Source organism: Salvelinus alpinus, chromosome 16 (genome assembly GCF_045679555.1).
Source record: "Salvelinus alpinus chromosome 16, SLU_Salpinus.1, whole genome shotgun sequence".
In the NCBI taxonomy this organism is placed as follows: Eukaryota; Metazoa; Chordata; class Actinopteri; order Salmoniformes; family Salmonidae; genus Salvelinus; species Salvelinus alpinus.
Window position 1 is genome coordinate 51,413,940 of NC_092101.1, and position 22,439 is coordinate 51,436,378.

A 22,439-nucleotide genomic window follows, 5' to 3' on the forward strand; every position below is an offset into this window, starting at 1 on the left:
AGTTCATTATTATTATTATTATTTTTTCTATAATGTCATTTGATGAATGAACTGGTATGCAGCCATTACCATAGTGGGTCTAGTCCAGTGACGTATTGTGGTGTTGACATCCAAGCCACAGATATGTGTTGGGGTTTCTGCTTGGGTCGGAGAAGGGAACAGTGGAACAGTGTGGAGAAACAATTGACTAGTTGCCATGGTAAATAAAGTCCTGTTGAATCGAACGGCACCCTGTTCCCTACTTAGTGCACGATGGGCCTTGGTCAAAAGTAGTGCACGACATGGGTTATAGGGTGCCGTTTGGGGCGTAACCATAGAAATGGAGTCAGTGGAGTGTTTCTCTACTTTGTTATGAGGAGGAAATTACAGCATCAATGTAAACTCCCCAAGTCCCGTTTTTTTAAAAATGTCCTGTCATTTGAAGCAGCTAGCTTTAATCTGCCCAAAGGCCGTCTGTAGCGCGATAGTCTGCTCACTCGGAAGGTTATTTAAATGTTTTTATGTCATTTAGCAGACGCTCTTATCCAGAGCGACTTGGGGGTTTTAAGTGCTTTGCTCAAGGGCACATTGACAGATAAATTTTAAAAAATCACGTTGTCGGCTTGGCGATTTCTAAACCAGCTGTAGTCTATGAACCTTTGGCTGTTTTGACTATTGTTGCTGAATTCCTTTGACTCATTCACTTACTATGTATTCATATAATGGATCGCTGATGCTTAGAGGTGAATTTTAAGATTGTTTTTAAATATTTGTGTGATTTTTCTACATGAATGTCAAAATGGGGTTTGGGGGGGGAGTATATTTGAGTGATTTCTACATGTGTTTATGAATGTAAAAGTGGGGGTGGGCGGGTAGTATATTTGAGTGATTTCTACATGAATGTCAAAATGGGGGTGGTGGGCTTATTCTACATCCATTTATGAATATTAAAAGGGCGGTGGAAACCGGGTACATTTAAAAAAATATATTATAATAATTTAAACCACTTGGCGATCAAGAAACCAACTAATATTTTAGCTGCTGAGTAAAAACGGCTACGCTACGTACTTTCTATTTTCTAAAACTCTACAACCCAGGTTCTCATTGTCATTTTGGTCGAATGTCCCCCCCCCCCTTTGTAAAAGGGTTCATAGAAGCGTGTTTGCGGAGCCTCGCTCTCTACCATCACAAGTGAGTCAAACAGCAGTCCTCTGAGCCTCCTAGAGAGGGTCGGGTCAAAGTTCAAATACCCAGAAAACACAAAAAAAAGAGTGCACAGATGGAGACCTTTGCATTTCCACTCATAGATGTTTAAACCTGTGGTTGTTGGCCTCTGTTAGAACATTTTGTCTTTGATTCGTGGCCTGCAGATTCACCCCCCCCCCCCCCCCCGCTCCTCCTCCACCTCTCTTGAATCAAGTGCATGGTGTACTAAGAGACAATTATTCACCTAGCTTTTGATCTACTGTAGCTTGCAACTGGCACTTATAATGGCATCAAATAATGCAACACATTTCTTAATCAACATGTATGGTTACTGATTCTAAACAAAGTGTACTCTTAAGTTTTTGTATGTTTTTTTTCTCCTCTTAAGAATAAAGTAATCACTTTTGGGTACATTTTTATTTTTTAATGTCAGACTTACAATTTATTTTTGACATTTTTGTTGATTTACTTTCAATCAAGGAAGCAGAGAATCATGTGCAGAAGAGGTTTTGGTGATCAATTCTGTGGCTTTGGAATTTGAATAATCCTCTACTGAATTTGACAGCCATCAACTGGATAATTACATTTTCTTTTCATGTTAGTGGATATTGTTAAATGAACATTTGAAATACAATATTGCATAAACGGATGGTGCTGACAACAAAGTGTTGATTTCAATACTGTTTTAAACTGATGGATTTTTTTAGCTACAGCTAAACCCTGCCTATTCATCCCACTAAGACTGACTCGCTGACTCTTCACCTTGTCCAGGAGTGGAGGAGGAATGCTAGAAGTGGCGTCTGCACGCTAGAGGCTTTAGAGAGATGAATTTGGATGGACCAATTCACCTTGTCCTCGCTCCACCTAACCCTACCTCAAAAACCCTCTAACCCTCAAGCAGCTACCCTGAACCCTCTAATGTTGCAGTGTTTAGTTAAGACACCAGCGCTGTGGACCACACTCTCACACTCGGGGGACGAACGGCTAGTGGGTTACCTGGTCCGGTACACCTTAGAGAAGTACACCACAATCTCAATAGGTCCCTTTGGTTACTAGGTCAAACAAATACATTAATAACAGTATCTAGTTTTGGGGGGAGACATTTTATCTTCAATTCTATATCCTTCGGAAATCGCTAACACTTTTTAATTGTTACATGTCCCTATCATTCCTATGGTTTGGTGTAACCACTGTGCCTGGCCAGAGCATGTCGTTTAGGATTAGGGCTTAAACTGCAGGAGCTGTCTGCTTTGTTTAGAATTAGAGAATACAAAAAAAAACACATGTTCCTTATTTTAATCTAGTCTGTGTTCCAAGTGGCTCCCTATTCCCTATATAGTGCACTACTGTTTAACCAGAGCCATAGGGCTGCTCCTCAAGTACTACATTCCACAGCCTCTGTGTCTGTGTGTGGACATGTTCCCTGTTTAGACGGGCTCTCTGCCAAGTCATTCCACACAGCAAACCCCAACTCCCCCCTTCCTGTGACTGGACTGTCCATCTCCACTCCCCCCCCCTTCCTGTGACTGGACTGTCCATCTCCACTCCCCCCCCCTTCCTGTGACTGGACTGTCCATCTCCACTCCCCCCCCTTCCTGTGACTGGACTGTCCATCTCCACTCCCCCCCCCCCCCTTCCTGTGACTGGACTGTCCATCTCCACTCCCCCCCCCTTCCTGTGACTGGACTGTCCATCTCCACCCCCCCCCCCCCTTCCTGTGACTGGACTGTCCATCTCCACCCCCCCCCCCCCTTCCTGTGACTGGACTGTCCATCTCCACTCCCCCCCCCCCCCTTCCTGTGACTGGACTGTCCATCTCCACTCCCCCCCCCCTTCCTGTGACTGGACTGTCCATCTCCACTCCCCCCCCCCTTCCTGTGACTGGACTGTCCATCTCTACTCCCCCCCTTCCTGTGACTGGACTGTCCATCTCCACTCCCCCCTCCTGTGACTGGACTGTCCATCTCTACTCCCCCCCCTCCTGTGACTGGACTGTCCATCTCCACTCCCCCTTCCTGTGACTGGACTGTCCAGCTCCACTCCCCCTTCCTGTGACTGGACTGTCCAGCTCCACTCCCCCTTCCTGTGACTGGACTGTCCAGCTCCACTCCCCCTTCCTGTGACTGGACTGTCCAGCTCCACTCCCCCTTCCTGTGACTGGACTGTCCATCTCCACTCCCCCCTCCTGTGACTGGACTGTCCATCTCCACTCCCCCCTCCTGTGACTGGACTGTCCATCTCCACTCCCCCTTCCTGTGACTGGACTGTCCATCTCCACTCCCCCTTCCTGTGACTGGACTGTCCAGCTCCACTCCCCCTTCCTGTGACTGGACTGTCCAGCTCCACTCCCCCCTTCCTGTGACTGGACTGTCCAGCTCCACTCCCCCCTTCCTGTGACTGGACTGTCCAGCTCCACTCCCCCCTTCCTGTGACTGGACTGTCCAGCTCCACTCCCCCCTTCCTGTGACTGGACTGTCCAGCTCCACTCCCCCCTTCCTGTGACTGGACTGTCCAGCTCCACTCCCCCCTTCCTGTGACTGGACTGTCCAGCTCCACTCCCCCCTTCCTGTGACTGGACTGTCCAGCTCCACTCCCCCCCCCCCCTTCCTGTGACTGGACTGTCCATCTCCACCCCCCCCCCCCTTCCTGTGACTGGACTGTCCATCTCCACTCCTCTCCATCTGTAAAGACTTCAGACCAGGGATCATCAACTAGATCCAGCCTCGGGCTGATTTATATATATATTTTCTTGAGTGGATGGTCAGGGGCCGGAACATAATTACAATTAAGTGGTAGGCGGAAGTTGACCTCAAGAAGTCCAAACGGATATGTCTGACCAAAACAATCATTTCAAACCTTTTTGACATTAGTATACGATCACGTCTCTCTGTGTGTGGGAATATTTGGGAACAGATTTACAAAATTAAAGTCACTTGGAGCTGATTTCCTGGTGTTGTACAGTCTTTATGTCCAACAATAAAACCACCCGTGGGCCGCCGGGTAAGAAACCCTGCGGTAGACGGTTCTATCTCCCCTTCTGTAGAGAGACTGCAGGCTGTGCTATCTATCTATCTCCTCAGTCTCCGCCCGTCCTGTTGTCCCCCGTGGGGCTGTAAAACAGTTAAACTATAAACCACCGCCAGGCCGCCGCCGGGCTGTTCCGAGCTGTGACCCAGGGAACTGTTTCCAGGTCGGGGAGGAATCTTTTTTATTTTCTCTTCCTGGTCTGTCGTTCTGTTTCTCTTCTGTGAAAAATGGGAGAACAGCTCTGACTTTCTGTGGCTCTGTCAGGAAGAGTACAACCAAAACGTCTAGCTGGTGTGGAGTTTGATTCTCTCCACTTCCTCCAATGGGGAATCATCACACCGCAGCCTCCAATGGGGAATCATCACACCGCAGCCTCCAATAGGGAATCATCACACCGCAGCCTCCTCCAATAGGGAATCATCACACCGCAGCCTCCAATAGGGAATCATCACACCGCAGCCTCCAATAGGGAATCATCACACCGCAGCCTCCTCCAATAGGGAATCATCACACCGCAGACTCTGGATGCTTCCCAAATGGCACCCTATTCCGTATTTGGTGCACTACTTTTGACTGGGGCCCATAGGGAATAGGGTGCACTACTTTTGACTGGGGCCCATAGGGAATAGGGTGCACTACTTTTGACTGGGGCCCATAGGGAATAGGGTGCATTACTTTTGACTGGGGCCCATAGGTAATAGGGTGCCATATGTGAAGCAGCCTCAGTTCCCTTATTGAATTAGCTTCATATAAGAGCTGGTGATAAATCATTCTAGTAGACTGCAGCTCTGAAAACAATGGCTGGGGAGAGAGAATGTGGCAGCCATTATCTTTCTCTATTCATGTCAAACCGTGTGTGTGTCAATGTGAGAGCATGTGGGACTGTAACGAGAGTGTGTGTGTGTGAGAGAGCATGTGGGACTGTAACGAGAGAGCGTGTGTGTGAGAGAGCATGTGGGACTGTAACGAGAGAGCGTGCGTGTGTGTGTGTGTGTGTGTGTGTGTGAGAGCATGTGGGACTGTAACGAGAGAGCGTGTGTGTGAGAGCATTGAAAGATTTGTTTGAAGAACCCTGCTTCTATTGAAGGACACAGGACATTGTCATACAGTAACAGCCTGTTGCTTTATGGTTCTGTCAAATGGGATTAATACAGTTTGGATGAGCAATAATAACTTTATTAGCATATTTAATCCTATTTTTATTTAATTTTTTCAAATAGGTCCAAATATATCCTCGACCTATGATTCTGTACCTATTCCCTGAATTTATTTATCCTTTATTTAACTAGGCAAGTTAGTTAAGAACAAATTCTTATTTTCAATGACGGCCTAGGAACAGGGTTAACTGCCTTGTTCAGGGGCAGAATAACAGATTTTTACCTTGTCAGCTCGGGGATTTGAACTTGCAACCTTTCGGTTACTAGTCCAATGCTCTATCCACTAGGCTACCTGCCGCCCCTCCACTCTAACCACTAGGCCACACTGCCGCCCCTCCACTCTAACCACTAGGCCACCCTGCCGCCCCTCCACTCTAACCACTAGGCCACCCTGCCGCCCATCCACTCTAACCACTAGGCCACCCTGCCGCCCCTCCACTCTAACCACTGGGCCACCCTGCCGCCCCTCCACTCTAACCACTGGGCCACCCTGCCGCCCCTCCACTCTAACCACTAGGCCACCCTGCCGCCCCTCCACTCTAACCACTAGGCCACCCTGCCGCCCCTCCACTCTAACCACTAGGCCACCCTGCCGCCCCTCCACTCTAACCACTAGGCCACCCTGCCGCCCCTCCACTCTAACCACTAGGCCACCCTGCCGCCCCTCCACTCTAACCACTAGGCCACCCTGCCGCCCCTCCACTCTAACCGCTAGGCCACCCTGCCGCCCCTCCACTCTAACCGCTAGGCCACCCTGCCGCCCCTCCACTCTAACCGCTAGGCCACCCTGCCGCCCCTCCACTCTAACCGCTAGGCCACCCTGCCGCCCCTCCACTCTAACCGCTGGGCCACCCTGCCGCCCCTCCACTCTAACCACTGGGCCACCCTGCCGCCCCTCCACTCTAACCACTGGGCCACCCTGCCGCCCCTCCACTCTAACCACTGGGCCACCCTGCCGCCCCTCCACTCTAACCACTGGGCCACCCTGCCGCCCCTCCACTCTAACCACTGGGCCACCCTGCCGCCCCTCCACTCTAACCACTGGGCCACCCTGCCGCCCCTCCACTCTAACCACTGGGCCACCCTGCCGCCCCTCCACTCTAACCACTGGGCCACCCTGCCGCCCCTCCACTCTAACCACTGGGCCACCCTGCCGCCCCTCCACTCTAACCACTGGGCCACCCTGCCGCCCCTCCACTCTAACCACTAGGCAACCCTGCCGCCCCAGAATGAAGGGGCCTTTCCCCTCTACTGTGTTGTAGCTTGGATGTTCCTCCCACCTTTTCCCCAAAAGCAGAGGCTTGTACAGTATAGAGCAGATCCCCCTGAGCAGCACCTCCCTGCTGCCTCCTGTGGGATCCATTTAGAAATATACAAGCTTATTTTAATGTCATGTTAAGAGTGTGTTGTTTTCACTCATGCTGTGTGTAGAGAGAAATACTTTTTTTTGTTTGGGATAACAGAGGAGAGACGATGCGGTACTCCTGAAGTGTTGTCTGTCTCATTCATGGGTTTGATATATTTACTACGTGACCAAAAGTATGGGGACACCTGCTCGTCGAACATCTTCTAAAATCAGGGGCATTAATATGGAGTTGGTCCCCCCCTTTTGCTGCTATAACAGCCTCCGCTCTTCTGGGAAGGCATTAATATGGAGTTGGTCCCCCCCTTTTGCTGCTATAACAGCCTCCGCTCTTCTGGGAAGGCATTAATATGGAGTTGGTCCCCCCTTTTGCTGCTATAACAGCCTCCGCTCTTCTGGGAAGGCATTAATATGGAGTTGGTCCCCCCTTTTGCTGCTATAACAGCCTCCGCTCTTCTGGGAAGGCATTAATATGGAGTTGGTCCCCCCTTTTGCTGCTATAACAGCCTCCGCTCTTCTGGGAAGGCATTAATATGGAGTTGGTCCCCCCTTTTGCTGCTATAACAGCCTCCGCTCTTCTGGGAAGGCATTAATATGGAGTTTGTCCCCCCCTTTTGCTGCTATAACAGCCTCCACTCTTCTGGGAAGGCTTTAATATGGAGTTGGTCCCCCCTTTTGCTGCTATAACAGCCTCCGCTCTTCTGGGAAGGCATTAATATGGAGTTGGTCCTCCCTTTGCTGCTATAACAGCCTCCGCTCTTCTGGGAAGGCATTAATATGGAGTTGGTCCTCCCTTTGCTGCTATAACAGCCTCCGCTCTTCTGGGAAGGCATTAATATGGAGTTGGTCCCCCCTTTTTGCTGCTATAACAGCCTCCGCTCTTCTGGGAAGGCATTAATATGGAGTTGGTCCCCCCTTTTGCTGCTATAACAGCCTCCGCTCTTCTGGGAAGGCATTAATATGGAGTTGGTCCCCCCCTTTTGCTGCTATAACAGCCTCCGCTCTTCTGGGAAGGCATTAATATGGAGTTGGTCCCCCCCTTTTGCTGCTATAACAGCCTCCACTCTTCTGGGAAGGCATTAATATGGAGTTGGTCCCCCCTTTTGCTGCTATAACAGCCTCCGCTCTTCTGGGAAGGCATTAATATGGAGTTGGTCCCCCCCTTTTGCTGCTATAACAGCCTCCGCTCTTCTGGGAAGGCATTAATATGGAGTTGGTCCCCCCTTTTGCTGCTATAACAGCCTCCGCTCTTCTGGGAAGGCATTAATATGGAGTTGGTCTCCCCTTTTGCTGCTTTAACAGCCTCCGCTCTTCTGGGAAGGCATTAATATGGAGTTGGTCCCCCCCTTTTGCTGCTATAACAGCCTCCGCTCTTCTGGGAAGGCATTAATATGGAGTTGGTCCCCCCCTTTTGCTGCTATAACAGCCTCCGCTCTTCTGGGAAGGCATTAATATGGAGTTGGTCCCCCCTTTTGCTGCTATAACAGCCTCCGCTCTTCTGGGAAGGCATTAATATGGAGTTGGTCCCCCCCTTTTGCTGCTATAACAGCCTCCGCTCTTCTGGGAAGGCATTAATATGGAGTTGGTCCCCCCCTTTTGCTGCTATAACAGCCTCCGCTCTTCTGGGAAGGCATTAATATGGAGTTGGTCCCCCCCTTTTGCTGCTATAACAGCCTCCGCTCTTCTGGGAAGGCATTAATATGGAGTTGGTCCCCCCTTTTGCTGCTATAACAGCCTCCACTCTTCTGGGAAGGCATTAATATGGAGTTGGTCCCCCCTTTTGCTGCTATAACAGCCTCCACTCTTCTGGGAAGGCATTAATATGGAGTTGGTCCCCCCTTTTGCTGCTATAACAGCCTCCACTCTTCTGGGAAGGCATTAATATGGAGTTGGTCCCCCCTTTTGCTGCTATAACAGCCTCCACTCTTCTGGGAAGGCATTAATATGGAGTTGGTCCCCCCTTTTGCTGCTATAACAGCCTCCGCTCTTCTGGGAAGGCTTTCCACAAGACGTTGGAACATTGATGTGGGGACTTGCTTCCATTCAGCCACAAAAGCATTAGTGAGGTCGGGCACTGATGTTGGGCGATTAGGCCTGGCTTGCAGTCGGCCTTCCAATTTATCCCAAAGGTTTATGGGGTTGAGGTCAGGGCTCTGTGCAGGCCAGTCAAGTCCTTCCACACCGATCTCAACAAACCATTTCTGTATGGACCTTGCTATGTGAACGGGGGCATTGTCATGCTGAAACAGGAAAGGGCCTTCAAGATCTCCCATCACTAGCCCGAACCATGAAAAACAGCCCCAGACCATTATTCCTCCTCCACCAAACTTTACAGTTGGCGCTATGTATTGGGCCAGATAGCGTTTTCCTGGCATCCGCCAAACCCAGATTCATCCGTCGGACTGCCAGATGGTGAAGCGTGATTCATCACTCCAGAGTAGGTTTCCACTGCTCCAGAGTCCAATGACGTGAGCTTTACAGAGACTCACGCCCACACTTGACATTACCCATGGGGATCTTAGGCTTGTGTGCGGCTGCTCGGCCATGGGAACCCATTTCAAGAAGCTCCTGACGAACAGTTCTTGTGCCGACGTTGCTTCCAGAGGCAGTTTGGAACTCGGTAGTGAGTGTTGCAACCATGGACAGATGATTTTCACACGCTACGCCCTTCAGCACTCGACGGTCCCGTTCTGTGATCTCGTGTGGCCTACCACTTCGCGGCTGAGTCGTCGTTGCTCATAGACGTTTTCACTTCACAATAACAGCACTTAGAGTTGACTGGGGGCAGCTCTGACAGGGCAGAAATTTGACACACTGACTTGTTGGAAAGGTGGCATTGTATGATGGGGCCATGTTGAAAGTCACTGAGCTGTTCAGTACTGACAATGTTTTTATCTGGAAATTGCATGGCTGTGTGCTCGATTTTTACCTGTCAGCAACGGGATGGGCTTAAATAGCTGAATCCACTAATTTGAAGGGGTGTCCACATGCATCTGTGTGTGTGTATATATCGTGTGCAGCAGAGATGGAATATGAATTCAATCATTTCGAATTTGTAAAGACACATTTTGAAATGTAATTCATAGTTTGACGTGTTTTTGTTTCTCTTTCCCCTCTCCCAGGGTCCTCTATGGACAGCCCCCAGCTCTCCCCGTTCAACTCCAAGAGCTCTCCCCTCTGCCTGTCCCCCTCCTTCCAGATGTCTACGCTGAGTCTCCCGGGGGCGGGCCAGGCCCCCTCGCCCCTACAGAGCCCCATCCTGAGTGAGGTGGGCACCAACAGGCTAGAGGAGGAGGAGGAGGGCAGGAGGAAGGTACACTGCCTGCCTCTATTGATCCTGTCAGTTGATTAATTAATCAACCGATCATTCAATCACATTTGTTTTAGGTGGATAATTTTTTTTACATGGTGATTTGGGTGTGAATTCTTGTTAAATCATAATTGTAAGAGATAACAAACTGTCCTTTTCCTCTAAAAAATAAAATAGATTTTAAATCGTCTCGTTCCATACACGTTGTTTTTTTGAAAGCCTGTGCTTTGCAATTTGCGCACGGTTAATGTTGCATGAAATTTATCAGGGCCAAAATTCACTTTTATTTTAATCTTATGAGCTATATTTTCCATAAAGCTGTTTTGATATATTGGCTGAATACTGGTGTGTATCCAGTGTTGATATGACCTGATGGTCTCGTTCCTCAGCGATATCCCACTGACAAGGCCTACTTCATTGCCAAAGAGATTCTAACCACAGAGAGGACCTACCTGAAAGACCTGGAGGTCATCACAGTGGTGAGCGACACACGCAGTGTGTGTTTCAACTGTGGCTGTGTACAGTATTATGTTTGTATTTATTTATTTTTAACTGCGGTAGCCTGGTCCCAGATCAGTTTGTGCAGTCTTTCCATAAGAATATGTTGGTAACAAGGCTTGTGTTCTAATGCTAAAATCTGTGTGTCCTTTTCTCTCCCGTCAGTGGTTCCGCAGTGCTGTGATCAAAGAGAACGCCATGCCAGAGGGTCTGATGGCCCTGCTGTTCTCCAACATCGACCCCATTTACGAGTTCCACCGGGGATTCCTCAAGGAGATCGACCAGAGACTAGCTTTATGGTCAGTGCTGCTCTCCTCACATGTATCTACATATACAAAAACATTACACTAATGCTGTGGTAATCTACATACAGTGGGGAGAACAAGTATTTGATACACTGCCGATTTTGCAGGTTTTCCTACTTACAAAGCATGTAGAGGTCTGTAATTTTTATCATAGGTACACTTCAACTGTGAGAGACGGAATCTAAAACAAAAATCCAGAAAATCACATTGTATGATTTTTAAGTAATTAATTTGCATTTTATTGCAAGACATAAGTATTTGATCACCTTCCAACCAGTAAGAATTCCGGCTCTCACAGACCTGTTAGTTTTTCTTTAAGAAGCCCTCCTGTTCTCCACTCATTACCTGTATTAACTGCACCTGTTTGAACTCGTTACCTGTATAAAAGACACCTGTCCACACACTCAATCAAACAGACTCCAACCTCTCCACAATGGCCAAGACCAGAGAGCTGTGTAAGGACATCAGGGATAAAATTGTAGACCTGCACAAGGCTGGGATGGGCTACAGGACAATAGGCAAGCAGCTTGGTGAGAAGGCAACAACTGTTGGCGCAATTATTAGAAAATGGAAGAAGTTCAAGATGACGGTCAATCATCCTCGGTCTGGGGCTCCATGCAAGATCTCACCTCGTGGGGCATCAATGATCATGAGGAAGGTGAGGGATCAGCCCAGAACTACACGGCAGGACCTGGTCAATGACCTGAAGAGAGCTGGGACCACAGTCTCAAAGAAAACCATTAGTAACACACTATGCCGTCATGGATTAAAATACTGCAGCGCACGCAAGGTCCCCCTGCTCAAGCCAGGGCATGTCCAGGCCCGTCTGAAGTTTGCCAATGACCATCTGGATGATCCAGAGGAAGAATGGGAGAAGGTCATGTGGTCTGATGAGACAAAAATTGAGCTTTTTGGTCTAAACTCCACTCGACGTGTTTGGAGGAAGAAGAAGGATGAGTACAACCCCAAGAACACCATCCCAACCGTGAAGCATGGAGGTGGAAACATCATTCTTTGGGGATGCTTTTCTGCAAAGGGGACAGGACGACTGCACCGTATTGAGGGGAGGATGGATGGGGCCATGTATCGCGAGATCTTGGCCAACGACCTCCTTCCCTCAGTAAGAGCATTGAAGATGGGTCGTGGCTGGGTCTTCCAGCATGACAACGACACGAAACACACAGCCAGGGAAACTAAGGAGTGGCTCAGTAAGAAGCATCTCAAGGTCCTGGAGTGGCCTAGCCAGTCTCCAGACCTGAACCCAATAGAAAATCTTTGGAGGGCGCTGAAAGTCCGTATTGCCCAGCGACAGCCCCGAAACCTGAAGGATCTGGAGAAGATCTGTATGGAGGAGTGGGCCAAAATCCCTGCTGCAGTGTGTGCAAACCTGGTCAAGAACTACAGGAAACGTATGATCTCTGTAATTGCAAACAAAGGTTTCTGTACCAAATATTAAGTTCTGCTTTTCTGATGTATCAAATACTTATGTCATGCAATAAAATGCAAATTAATTACTTAAAAATCATACAATGTGATTTTCTGGATTTTTGTTTTAGATTCCGTGTCTCACAGTTGAAGTGTACCTATGATAAATATTACAGACCTCTACATGCTTTGTAAGTAGGAAAACCTGCAAAATCGGCAGTGTATCAAATACTTGTTCTCCCCACTGTATATAAAACATTAGACTAATACTGTGGTAATCTACATATGTAAAACAGACTAATGCTGTGGTAATCTACATATGTAAAACAGACTAATGCTGTGGTAATCTACATATATAAAACATTAGACTAATGCTGTGGTAATCTACATATGTAAAACAGACTAATCTACATGTATAAAAATTAGACTAATGCTGTGATAATCTACATATGTAAAACATTAGACTAATACTGTGGTAATCTACATATGTAAAACATTAGACTAATGCTGTGATAATCTACATATGTAAAACATTAGACTAATACTGTGGTAATCTACATATGTAAAACATTAGACTAATGCTGTGGTAATCTACATATGTAAAACATTAGACTAATGCTGTGGTAATCTACATATGTAAAACAGACTAATGCTGTGATAATCTACATATGTAAAACATTAGACTAATGCTGTGGTAATCTTATCAAATGAGAAGATCTATGTTATACTAAGCCTTCTGACAAAGGGAAGAGTACGGCAACACTGAAAGATGGAACGCAGCAAATCTATTTAAATTTTTAAAAAATGAGACTTTTTTTCTTCTTTTTTCTGCCAAAGCTACAGTATGTAGTAAAAAGTATTTATTTTTTGGGTGGTTTGTTTGTGACCAGGGAGGGGCGCTCTAACGCTCATGTGAAGGGAGACTTCCAGAGGATTGGAGACGTCATGCTGAGGAACATGTGTGCTCTCAAGGTGAGCCTGGACTCACCACCTGGTTGTTCAGACGGGTTACTACTACTACACACTATAGTCCGATGGGAGACTGCTGCTGTACAACACAGGGATGGAAAGTGATGGGATAAACCGTTTTAACTCCATTGTCATGTGTAAGCTTAGTACTGCATCTGTTTACGTCAAGTTTGGAAAGGGAAGTGATTTTTAACACGGTGTCCACACTAACTCAGACCATTAGTGTGTTTTTATAAAGGGATCCCTGCTTTGCGCTTGTTCTTCCTGCTTCTCTCCTCAGGTGTTTACCAGCTACCTGCAGAAACACGACGAGGTGCTGACCGAGCTGGAGAAGGCCACCAAGCGCCTGAAGAAGCTGGAGACGGTGTATAAGGAGTTTGAGCTTCAGAAGGTGTGTTACCTGCCTCTCAACACGTTCCTGCTGAAGCCCATCCAGCGCCTCATGCACTACAAACTGATCCTAGAGAGACTGTGTAAACACTACAGCCCAGACCACCTCGACCACAACAACTGCAGAGGTGAGAACGATACGTGGCTGATGGGTGGGAGATTCCTCAGGGGACCACAGTGCTGGCTGATGGGTGGGAGGTTCCTCTGAGCTGTCACTTTGAGAACGCTACGTGGCTGATGGGTGGGAGGTTCCTCAGGGGACCATAGTGCTGGCTGATGGGTGGGAGATCCCTCTGAGATGTCACATTGAGAATGCTGATGGGTGGGAGGTTCCTCTGATCTGTCACATTGAGAATGCTAATTGGCTGATGGGTGGGAGGTTCCTCTGAGCTGTCACATTGAGAACGCTATGTGGCTGATGGGTGGGAGGTTCCTCTGAGGACAATAGAGCTGTCACATTGACAGTCAGATCATAGTAATAGAATCCAGAGAATGGGCGTGCCCTTAAGTTAAAGATGGCATAATGGGTGGACTGGCAGCCATTGCGAGTGTACCTGTGAGTTTACCAGTCAAATTGCCAGGGTTAGAGGTGCCAATCCTTTTTATATGGATTATATTTCTATGATTCAGATACCTAGCCCTCCTGCTCGTTTCTGCTTAAGAGACCTGGGTAATGTTCAGCAGGGAGAAAATGTTCAGAATGGGTTGGTAATCATGGGCCCGAGCTAAGCAGCCACCATCTTGTCATATTCCCTGATGTTTGTATCCCTCCTGTTATGGATCCTCAACCCTCCTGTATGGATTCTTTCCCCTCCTGTATGTACCCTTATCCCTTTCTCCCTCCTTGTCTACAGAGGCCCTGAAGGAGGTGGCAGAGATGGCCACTCAGCTCCAGAGTAGTTTGATCCGCCTGGAGAACTTCCAGAAGCTGTCTGAGCTCCAGAGAGACCTGATCGGCATCGAGAACCTCACTGCGCCCGGCAGGGTGAGTCTAGTACCTCGTAGAACCTCACTGCGCCCGGCAGGGTGAGTCTAGTACCTCGTAGAACCTCACTGCGCCCGGCAGGGGTGAGTCTAGTACCTCGTAGAGGGAGACTGGGCACCAGTACTGTAGTACTCAAGTCCAGGAGATAGACTTGAACAAACGCTGGAGACTTGAACACTTAGTGACTTGACTACATCACTGCACAAAATGCACAATATGCTCAACTCTTACTAAGTTCTGTAGGGTGAATGAGTCTTTGGGTGCTGTAGCAGGAGTAATCTGACTGCTTTGAAGACGTACCGCACTCACAAATAAAGTAGAACTATTTTTCCATCAGTGGTCAGGGTGAGAGCAGTATTCAGGGGAGGTAGACTGGGGCGATGCAGGATGATAATAAACTCAGCAAAAAATAAACTTCCCTTTTTCAGGACCCTGTCTTTCAAAGATAATTCGAAAAAATCTAAATAACTTCACATATCTTCTTTGTAAAGGGTTTAAACACTGTTTCCCATGCTTGTTCAATGAACCATAAACCATTAATGAACATGCAAACGGTCGTTAAGACACTAACAGCTTACAGACGGTAGGCAATTAAGGTCAGGTATGAAAACTTAGGACACTAAAGAGACCTTTCTACTGACTCTGAAAAACACCAAAAGAAAGATGCCCAGGGTCCCTGCTCATCTGCGTGAATGTGACTTAGGCATGCTGCAAGGAGGCATGAGGACTGCAGATGTGGCCAGGGCAATAAATTGCAATGTCCATACTGTGAGACGCCTAAGACGGCGCTACAGGGAGACAGGACGGACAACTGATCGTCTTCGCAGTGGCAGACCACGTGTAACAACACCTGCACAGGATCGGTACATCCGAACATCACATCTGCTGGACAGGTACAGGATGGCAACAGCAACTGCCCCAGTTTCACCAGGAACCCACAATCCCTCCATCCGTGCTCAGACTGTCCGCAATAGGCTGAGAGAGGGTGAACTGAGGGCTTGTAGGCTTGTTGTAAGGCAGGTCCTCACCAGACATCACCGGCAACAACGTCGCCTATGGGCACAAACCCACCGTTGCTGGACCAGACAGGACTAGCAAAAGTGCTCTTCACTGATGAGTCGCGGTTTTGTTTTTGTTCCCACCAGGGGTGATGGTCGGATTCGTGTTTATTGTCGGAGTGAGCATTACACCGAGGCCTGTACTCTGGAGCGGGATCGATTTGGAGGTGGAGGGTTCGTCATGGTCTGGGGCGGTGTGTCACAGCATCATCGAACTGAGCTTGTTGTCATTGCAGGCAATCTCAACGCTGTGCGTTACAGGGAAGACATCCCCCTCCCTCATGTTTGTACCCTTCCTGCAGGCTCATCCTGACATGACCCTCCAGCATGACAATGCCACCAGCCATACTGCTCGTTCTGTGCGTGATTTCCTGCAAGACAGGAATGTCAGTGTTCTGCCATGGCCAGCGAAGAGCCCGGATCTCAATCCCACTGAGCACGTCTGGAACCTGTTGGATCGGAGGGTGAGGGCTAGGGCCATTCCCCCCAGAAATGCCCGGGAACTTGCAGGTGCCTTGGTGGAAGAGTGGGGTAACATCTCACATCAAGAACTGGCAAATCTGGTGCAGTCCATGAGGAGGAGATGCACTGCAGTACTTAATGCAGCTGGTGGCCACACCAGATACTGACTGTTACTTTAGATTTTGACCCACCCTTTGTTCAGGGACACATTATTCCATTTCATGTCTGTGGAACTTGTGTCTCAGTTGTTGAATCTTATGTTCATACAAATATTTACACATGTTAAGTTTGCTGAAAATAAACGCAGTTGACAGTGAGAGGACATGTTTTTTTTTTTTTTTTTGCTGATTTTTTAAATATCTACTTTTCTGGTTTTCAGGAGTTCATTCGAGAGGGTTGTCTGTACAAGCTGACCAAAAAAGGCCTGCAGCAAAGAATGTTTTTCCTGGTGAGTAACAGTGTTTCAGTGTCAACAATCCCTTTGTTTTTTGATTTCTATCTTTTATACAAGCTGAGAAAATGATCAGTATCACTGAGACAATGTGAGTTTCTCGTGACTCCTCCCGTCTTTCCTCTGTCTCCTGTATTATTTTTATTTTAGTCATTTTAGCAGGCTCTTATCCAGAGTGACTTACTTTACACTGTTATGAACCAGTAGGGAGACGATCTCAATGAGACAAACCTGGACAAATAAAGGTTCAATATATTGATGTGTATCTTTCCTCTCGGTCTTCAGATATGTAATGTTTCATGCCAGTTAGTGGTTCCCTCAGTATAAACTATTAGGATTAGCGTTGTCACGGTACCGGTATTGCCATACTAGGAGGTAAGGAAGGAAAGGAAACAACATGAAGTGGACTTCATTTCTTGAGGAAAACGGTCCTGATGTTGGAGAGAAAAACAGCCTTGTGTTGACCACCAGAGTCACATTTATTTTCCCAAGCTATATCACACAATATGTTACATACAGTAGGTTTTTAACGGACTAAAGAGTTTAGTCTGCTTTGGGTGTTCTTTTCTGCCATTCGAAAATATGGTATCGTAGTATCGCCATACTGTTATCGTAGCTTCTGCCGAGTCCACAGCAACGGAATGTTCCGGTTTTCAAGGGAAATGGAAAGAGACTGTAGCTTCCGTTTTTGGACGTTAACAACGGGCTTGTTCGACATTACAGCTGACAGTGCAGGCGACTGCCTACTGACTGATCTACAAATCACCTTTCATCATAAATAACGACTCATTATTACTTGTAGATCAGTCAGTCAGTCACTGTTTACCCACAATGCATCATGGATTTGATGCTCTCAAACGCTCCATATTCACTCCTCCACATTTACAGGATTGCTTGAACAGTTTTTTGTAGGGGGATCTAGTTTCAGAAGTTTATTTTACGCCTGCAACATTAGGTTACTGGTATCATGACAACCCTAATTAGGATAACAATATTGTTATGTCATGGTGTATCTCATGGACTATGTACGGTCTTTCCTCTCAGTTCTCCGACCAGCTCCTGTACACGAGTAAAGGTGTGACGGCCACAAACCAGTTCAAGGTCCACGGCCAGCTGCCTCTGCACGGCATGATCGTGAGTATAAGCTGCCTGCCGTTTGTTAGCCTGCCCTGTTGACCCCTGACCGTTAGCCGTGACCTCAGGTTAACCTGACTTCGCTGTGGTAACCTGACCTCGCTGTGGTAACCTGACCTCGCTGTGGTAACCTGACCTCGCTGTGGTAACCTGACCTCGCTGTGGTAACCTGACCTCGCTGTGGTAACCTGACCTAGCTGTGGTAACCTGACCTCGCTGTGGTAACCTGACCTAGCTGTGGTAACCTGACCTAGCTGTGGTAACCTGACCTAGCTGTGGTAACCTGACCTAGCTGTGGTAACCTGACCTAGCTGTGGTAACCTGACCTAGCTGTGGTAACCTGACCTAGCTGTGACAACCTGACCTAGCTGTGGTAACCTGACCTAGCTGTGGTAACCTGACCTAGCTGTGGTAACCTGACCTCGCTGTGGTAACCTGACCTCGCTGTGGTAACCTGACCTAGCTGTGGTAACCTGACCTAGCTGTGGTAACCTGACCTAGCTGTGGTAACCTGACCTAGCTGTGGTAACCTGACCTAGCTGTGGTAACCTGACCTAGCTGTGGTAACCTGACCTAGCTGTGGTAACCTGACCTCGCTGTGGTAACCTGACCTCGCTGTGGTAACCTGACCTCGCTGTGGTAACCTGACCTCGCTGTGGTAACCTGACCTAGCTGTGGTAACCTGACCTAGCTGTGGTAACCTGACCTAGCTGTGGTAACCTGACCTCGCTGTGGTAACCTGACCTCGCTGTGGTAACCTGACCTCGCTGTGGTAACCTGACTTAGCTGTGACAACCTGACCTAGCTGTGACAACCTGACCTAGCTGTGACAACCTGACCTAGCTGTGACAACCTGACCTAGCTGTGACAACCTGACCTCGCTGTGGTAACCTGACCTCGCTGTGGTAACCTGACCTCGCTGTGACAACCTGACCTAGCTGTGACAACCTGACCTAGCTGTGACAACCTGACCTCAGGTTGCTGTGGTAGCCTGACCTCAGGTTGCTGTGGTAGCCTGACCTCGCCGTGACAAACTGCTGCTAATAAAATCTTACACCAGAGCAGGGAGACGTGTGAGGTTTTTCCATTGCGTTCTATAATAAAGAGTAGCACTGTGTTGAGTTGGGGGAAGTTGGAGGTCAGGGTGGGGGTTTGACTGAGGTCAAGTTTGTTGGTCAGTGAGACGACCTCGAGGTCCCTGCTTTGGTCTAACCTGCGTCTCTGCTTCTTCACTTGTGACGCAGCTCATAGTTTTGGATGCTCCGGTGAGTACTCTGGGTTCTGTTGGCTAGGGCACGCAGCCCTGCTCCCCCTCCCGTGCTGGTGTAGACAAAACAACGCTTAGATGTGGGCTCTGACGAGTCGTCTGTGAATTGGAGAAAGAAGCTGTGTTATAATGTTTTATTTATTTTACCTTTATTTAACTAGGCAAGTCAATTAATAACAAATTCTTATTTTCAATGACGGCCTAGTTAACTGCCTTGTCAGCTCTGGGATTCGATCTGGCCTGGGGGGGGGTTACAAGTCCAATGCTCTAACCACTAGGCTACCTGCTGCCCCGAATGCCACATGCCAGATGTAAATACCCCCAGGACAGACGGATGTGTGGTAGATACCCCCCCAGGCCAGACGGATGTGCGGTAGATTACCCCCCCCCCCCAGGCCAGACGGATGTGCAGTAGATTACCCCCCCCCCCAGGCCAGGCGGATGTGCAGTAGATACCCCCCCCAGGCCAGACGGATGTGCAGTAGATACCCTCCCCCCAGGCCAGACGGATGTGCAGTAGATTCCCTCCCCCCAGGCCAGACGGATGTGCAGTAGATACACCCCCAGGCCAGACGGATGTGCAGTAGATTCCCTCCCCCCAGGCCAGACGGATGTGCAGTAGATTCCCTCCCCCCAGGCCAGACGGATGTGCAGTAGATACCCCCCCCCAGGCCAGACGGATGTGCAGTAGATACCCCACCCCCCAGGCCAGACGGATGTGCAGTAGATACCCCCCCCCCCAGGCCAGACGGGGGTTAGATACCCCCCCAGTCCGAGAAGCTTTTGACAGGCCTTCCTTTGATCTGTTATACCTCAAGTTCCCATGCTGCTCTTGTCCAATCCCATGAGAGCTGGTGGTAGGGGCCAAAAGACCAACGTATCTTTGCTGATCAACCATCTTACTGTGTTTCTCCCCCCCCCCCCCTCCCTTCCCTTCCATCCTTAGGTGGAAGAGAGTGAGAATGAGTGGTCTGTCCCTCACTGCTTCACCATCTACTCTGCCCAGAGGACCATTGTGGTGGCAGCCAGGTAAACACACAGGAGTTTCACACACACACACACACACACACACACACACACACACACACACACACACACACACACACACACACACACAGCCACAGAACTGTCAAAGATCAAGGAAAACGTTATGCTTTTTTAATCTAAAGACAAATGCAAAATCTTCATTTTAATTGTGAACAGGAGTTGGTTAAAGTCATTAAAGTCGTAAACCCACCCTTTTCACTTCATCAGCTGACCTGTATAACCTCCCTGTGTGGATGTGATTGTAGCTCGAAGGTGGAGATGGGGAAATGGATAGAGGATCTCAACATGGCAATAGAGATGGCCAAGAAATGTCAGGAGAAATCAGACCTGTTCCTGGACCCAGGGCTGTGTGATCGCTCCAACAGTAAGACATAGAATTACCTCTCTCTGTGATCGCTCCAACAGTAAGACATAGAATTACACCTCTCTGTGATCGCTCCAACAGTAAGACATAGAATTACCTCTCTCTGTGATCGCTCCAACAGTAAGACATAGAATTACCCCTCTCTGTGATCGCTCCAACAGTAAGACATAGAATTACCCCTCTCTGTGATCGCTCCAACAGTAAGACAGAATTACACCTCTCTGTGATCGCTCCAACAGTAAGACATAGAATTACCCCTCTCTGTGATCGCTCCAACAGTAAGACATAGAATTACACCTCTCTGTGATCGCTCCAACAGTAAGACATAGAATTACCTCTCTCTGTGATCGCTCCAACAGTAAGACATAGAATTACCTCTCTCTGTGATCGCTCCAACAGTAAGACATAGAATTACCTCTCTCTGTGATCGCTCCAACAGTAAGACATAGAATTACCTCTCTCTGTGATCGCTCCAACAGTAAGACATAGAATTACCTCTCTCTGTGATCGCTCCAACAGTAAGACATAGAATTACCTCTCTCTGTGATCGCTCCAACAGTAAGACATAGAATTACACCTCTCTGTGATCGCTCCAACAGTAAGACATAGAATTACCCCGCCCTGTGGCGATCCCGGCATTACCCCGCCCGGCATTACCCCGCCCGGCATTACCCCGCCCTGTAGTGTATCGTTAGGATCTATAGTACTTGTGCATGCACCTGGATGTAGCCTACAGTATTAGATCCCTCTTTGTTTTTATAGTGATAATGTTTTTAAATTGTCTTTTCCCCTTTTGTTGTGGAACCAACTAGCGTCTTGGGCTGGATATTGTTGGAACCAACTAGCCTCTTGGGCTGGATATTGTTGGAACCAACTAGCCTCTTGGGCTGGATATTGTTGGAACCAACTAGCCTCTTGGGCTGGATATTGTTGGAACCAACTAGCCTCTTGGGCTGGATATTGTTGGAACCAACTAGCCTCGTGGGCTGGATATTGTTGGAACCAACTAGCCTCTTGGGCTGGATATTGTTGGAACCAACTAGCCTCGTGGGCTGGATATTGTTGGAACCAACTAGCCTCGTGGGCTGGATATTGTTGGAACCAACTAGCCTCTTGGGCTGGATATTGTTGGAATCAACTAGCCTCTTTAGGCTGGATATTGTTCGAACCAACTAGCCTCTTGGGCTGGATATTGTTCGAACCAACTAGCCTCTTGGGCTGGATAGTGTTGTAACCAACTAGCCTCTTGGGCTGGATAGTGTTGGAACCAACTAGCCTCTTGGGCTGGATATTGTTGGAACCAACTAGCCTCTTGGGCTGGATATTGTTGGAACCAACTAGCCTCTTGGGCTGGATATTGTTCGAACCAACTAGCATCGTGGGCTGGATATTGTTGGAACCAACTAGCCTCTTGGGCTGGATATTCTTGGAACCAACTAGCCTCGTGGGCTGGATATTGTTGGAATCAACTAGCCTCTTTAGGCTGGATATTGTTGGAACCAACTAGCCTCGTGGGCTGGATATTGTTGTGGGTTTGAAACCATCGCTATACGTGTTGTGTATTCTTATGTCAGTGGATTTTCTGGTGCATCCATGGACTGTTGGAGCCAGATGGTGCTCCTATTGGGTGGACTTTTGTACAAATGTACTGTACCCCCCTCCCTTTAGATGTAGCTAACCCCTCCCCTCCTTCCTCAGGGTCGTCGGATGAGGTTTCTCTGGAGCAGGAGTCAGAGGATGACATGTCGTCGTCCCGTAACTCTCTGGATAAGCAGACCCATCACCGTGCCAACAGCACCATGCATGTCTGCTGGCATCGCAACACCAGCGTGTCCATGTCAGATCACAGCCTGGCTGTGGAGGTAGAGACTACAAACAGAGAGAGAGAGACACACACACACACACACACTTCGCATCCGATGACTTCCATTACTGCTTGTGGGTTCTCTGATGACTGTATAGTCTGATGCGGGATGAGTACTGTCTGCCACAGACACAACACAGAGAGGCCTGTCCCGTAGAGGCACAGACACAACACAGAG

At 48.3% G+C, this 22,439-nt stretch overlaps 1 protein-coding gene across 8 annotated transcripts in view; it reads left to right on the plus strand.

Annotated features, from left to right (window-relative positions):
- Nucleotides 1-22,439, plus strand: part of farp2 (FERM, RhoGEF and pleckstrin domain protein 2) — a 97,408-nt gene that overhangs the window by 49,332 nt on the left and 25,637 nt on the right. For 5 of the 8 annotated variants that reach the window (XR_011668380.1, XM_071346531.1, XM_071346535.1 and 2 more), the window contains 11 exons: nucleotides 9,855-10,045; nucleotides 10,432-10,521; nucleotides 10,706-10,839; nucleotides 13,161-13,242; nucleotides 13,520-13,757; nucleotides 14,484-14,614; nucleotides 16,514-16,582; nucleotides 17,630-17,719; nucleotides 19,933-20,015; nucleotides 20,279-20,397; nucleotides 22,096-22,259. Coding sequence is in view for 6 of the 8 variants with exons in the window: in XM_071346531.1 (XP_071202632.1) it covers nucleotides 9,855-10,045; nucleotides 10,432-10,521; nucleotides 10,706-10,839; nucleotides 13,161-13,242; nucleotides 13,520-13,757; nucleotides 14,484-14,614; nucleotides 16,514-16,582; nucleotides 17,630-17,719; nucleotides 19,933-20,015; nucleotides 20,279-20,397; nucleotides 22,096-22,259 (1,391 nt within the window). In the remaining 2 variants the exon portion in view is untranslated. The remainder of the gene's footprint in view (nucleotides 1-9,854; nucleotides 10,046-10,431; nucleotides 10,522-10,705; nucleotides 10,840-13,160; nucleotides 13,243-13,519; nucleotides 13,758-14,483; nucleotides 14,615-16,513; nucleotides 16,583-17,629; nucleotides 17,720-19,932; nucleotides 20,016-20,278; nucleotides 20,398-22,095; nucleotides 22,260-22,439) is intronic. The other 3 variants (XR_011668381.1, XM_071346532.1, XM_071346533.1) reach the window with 2 other exon arrangements.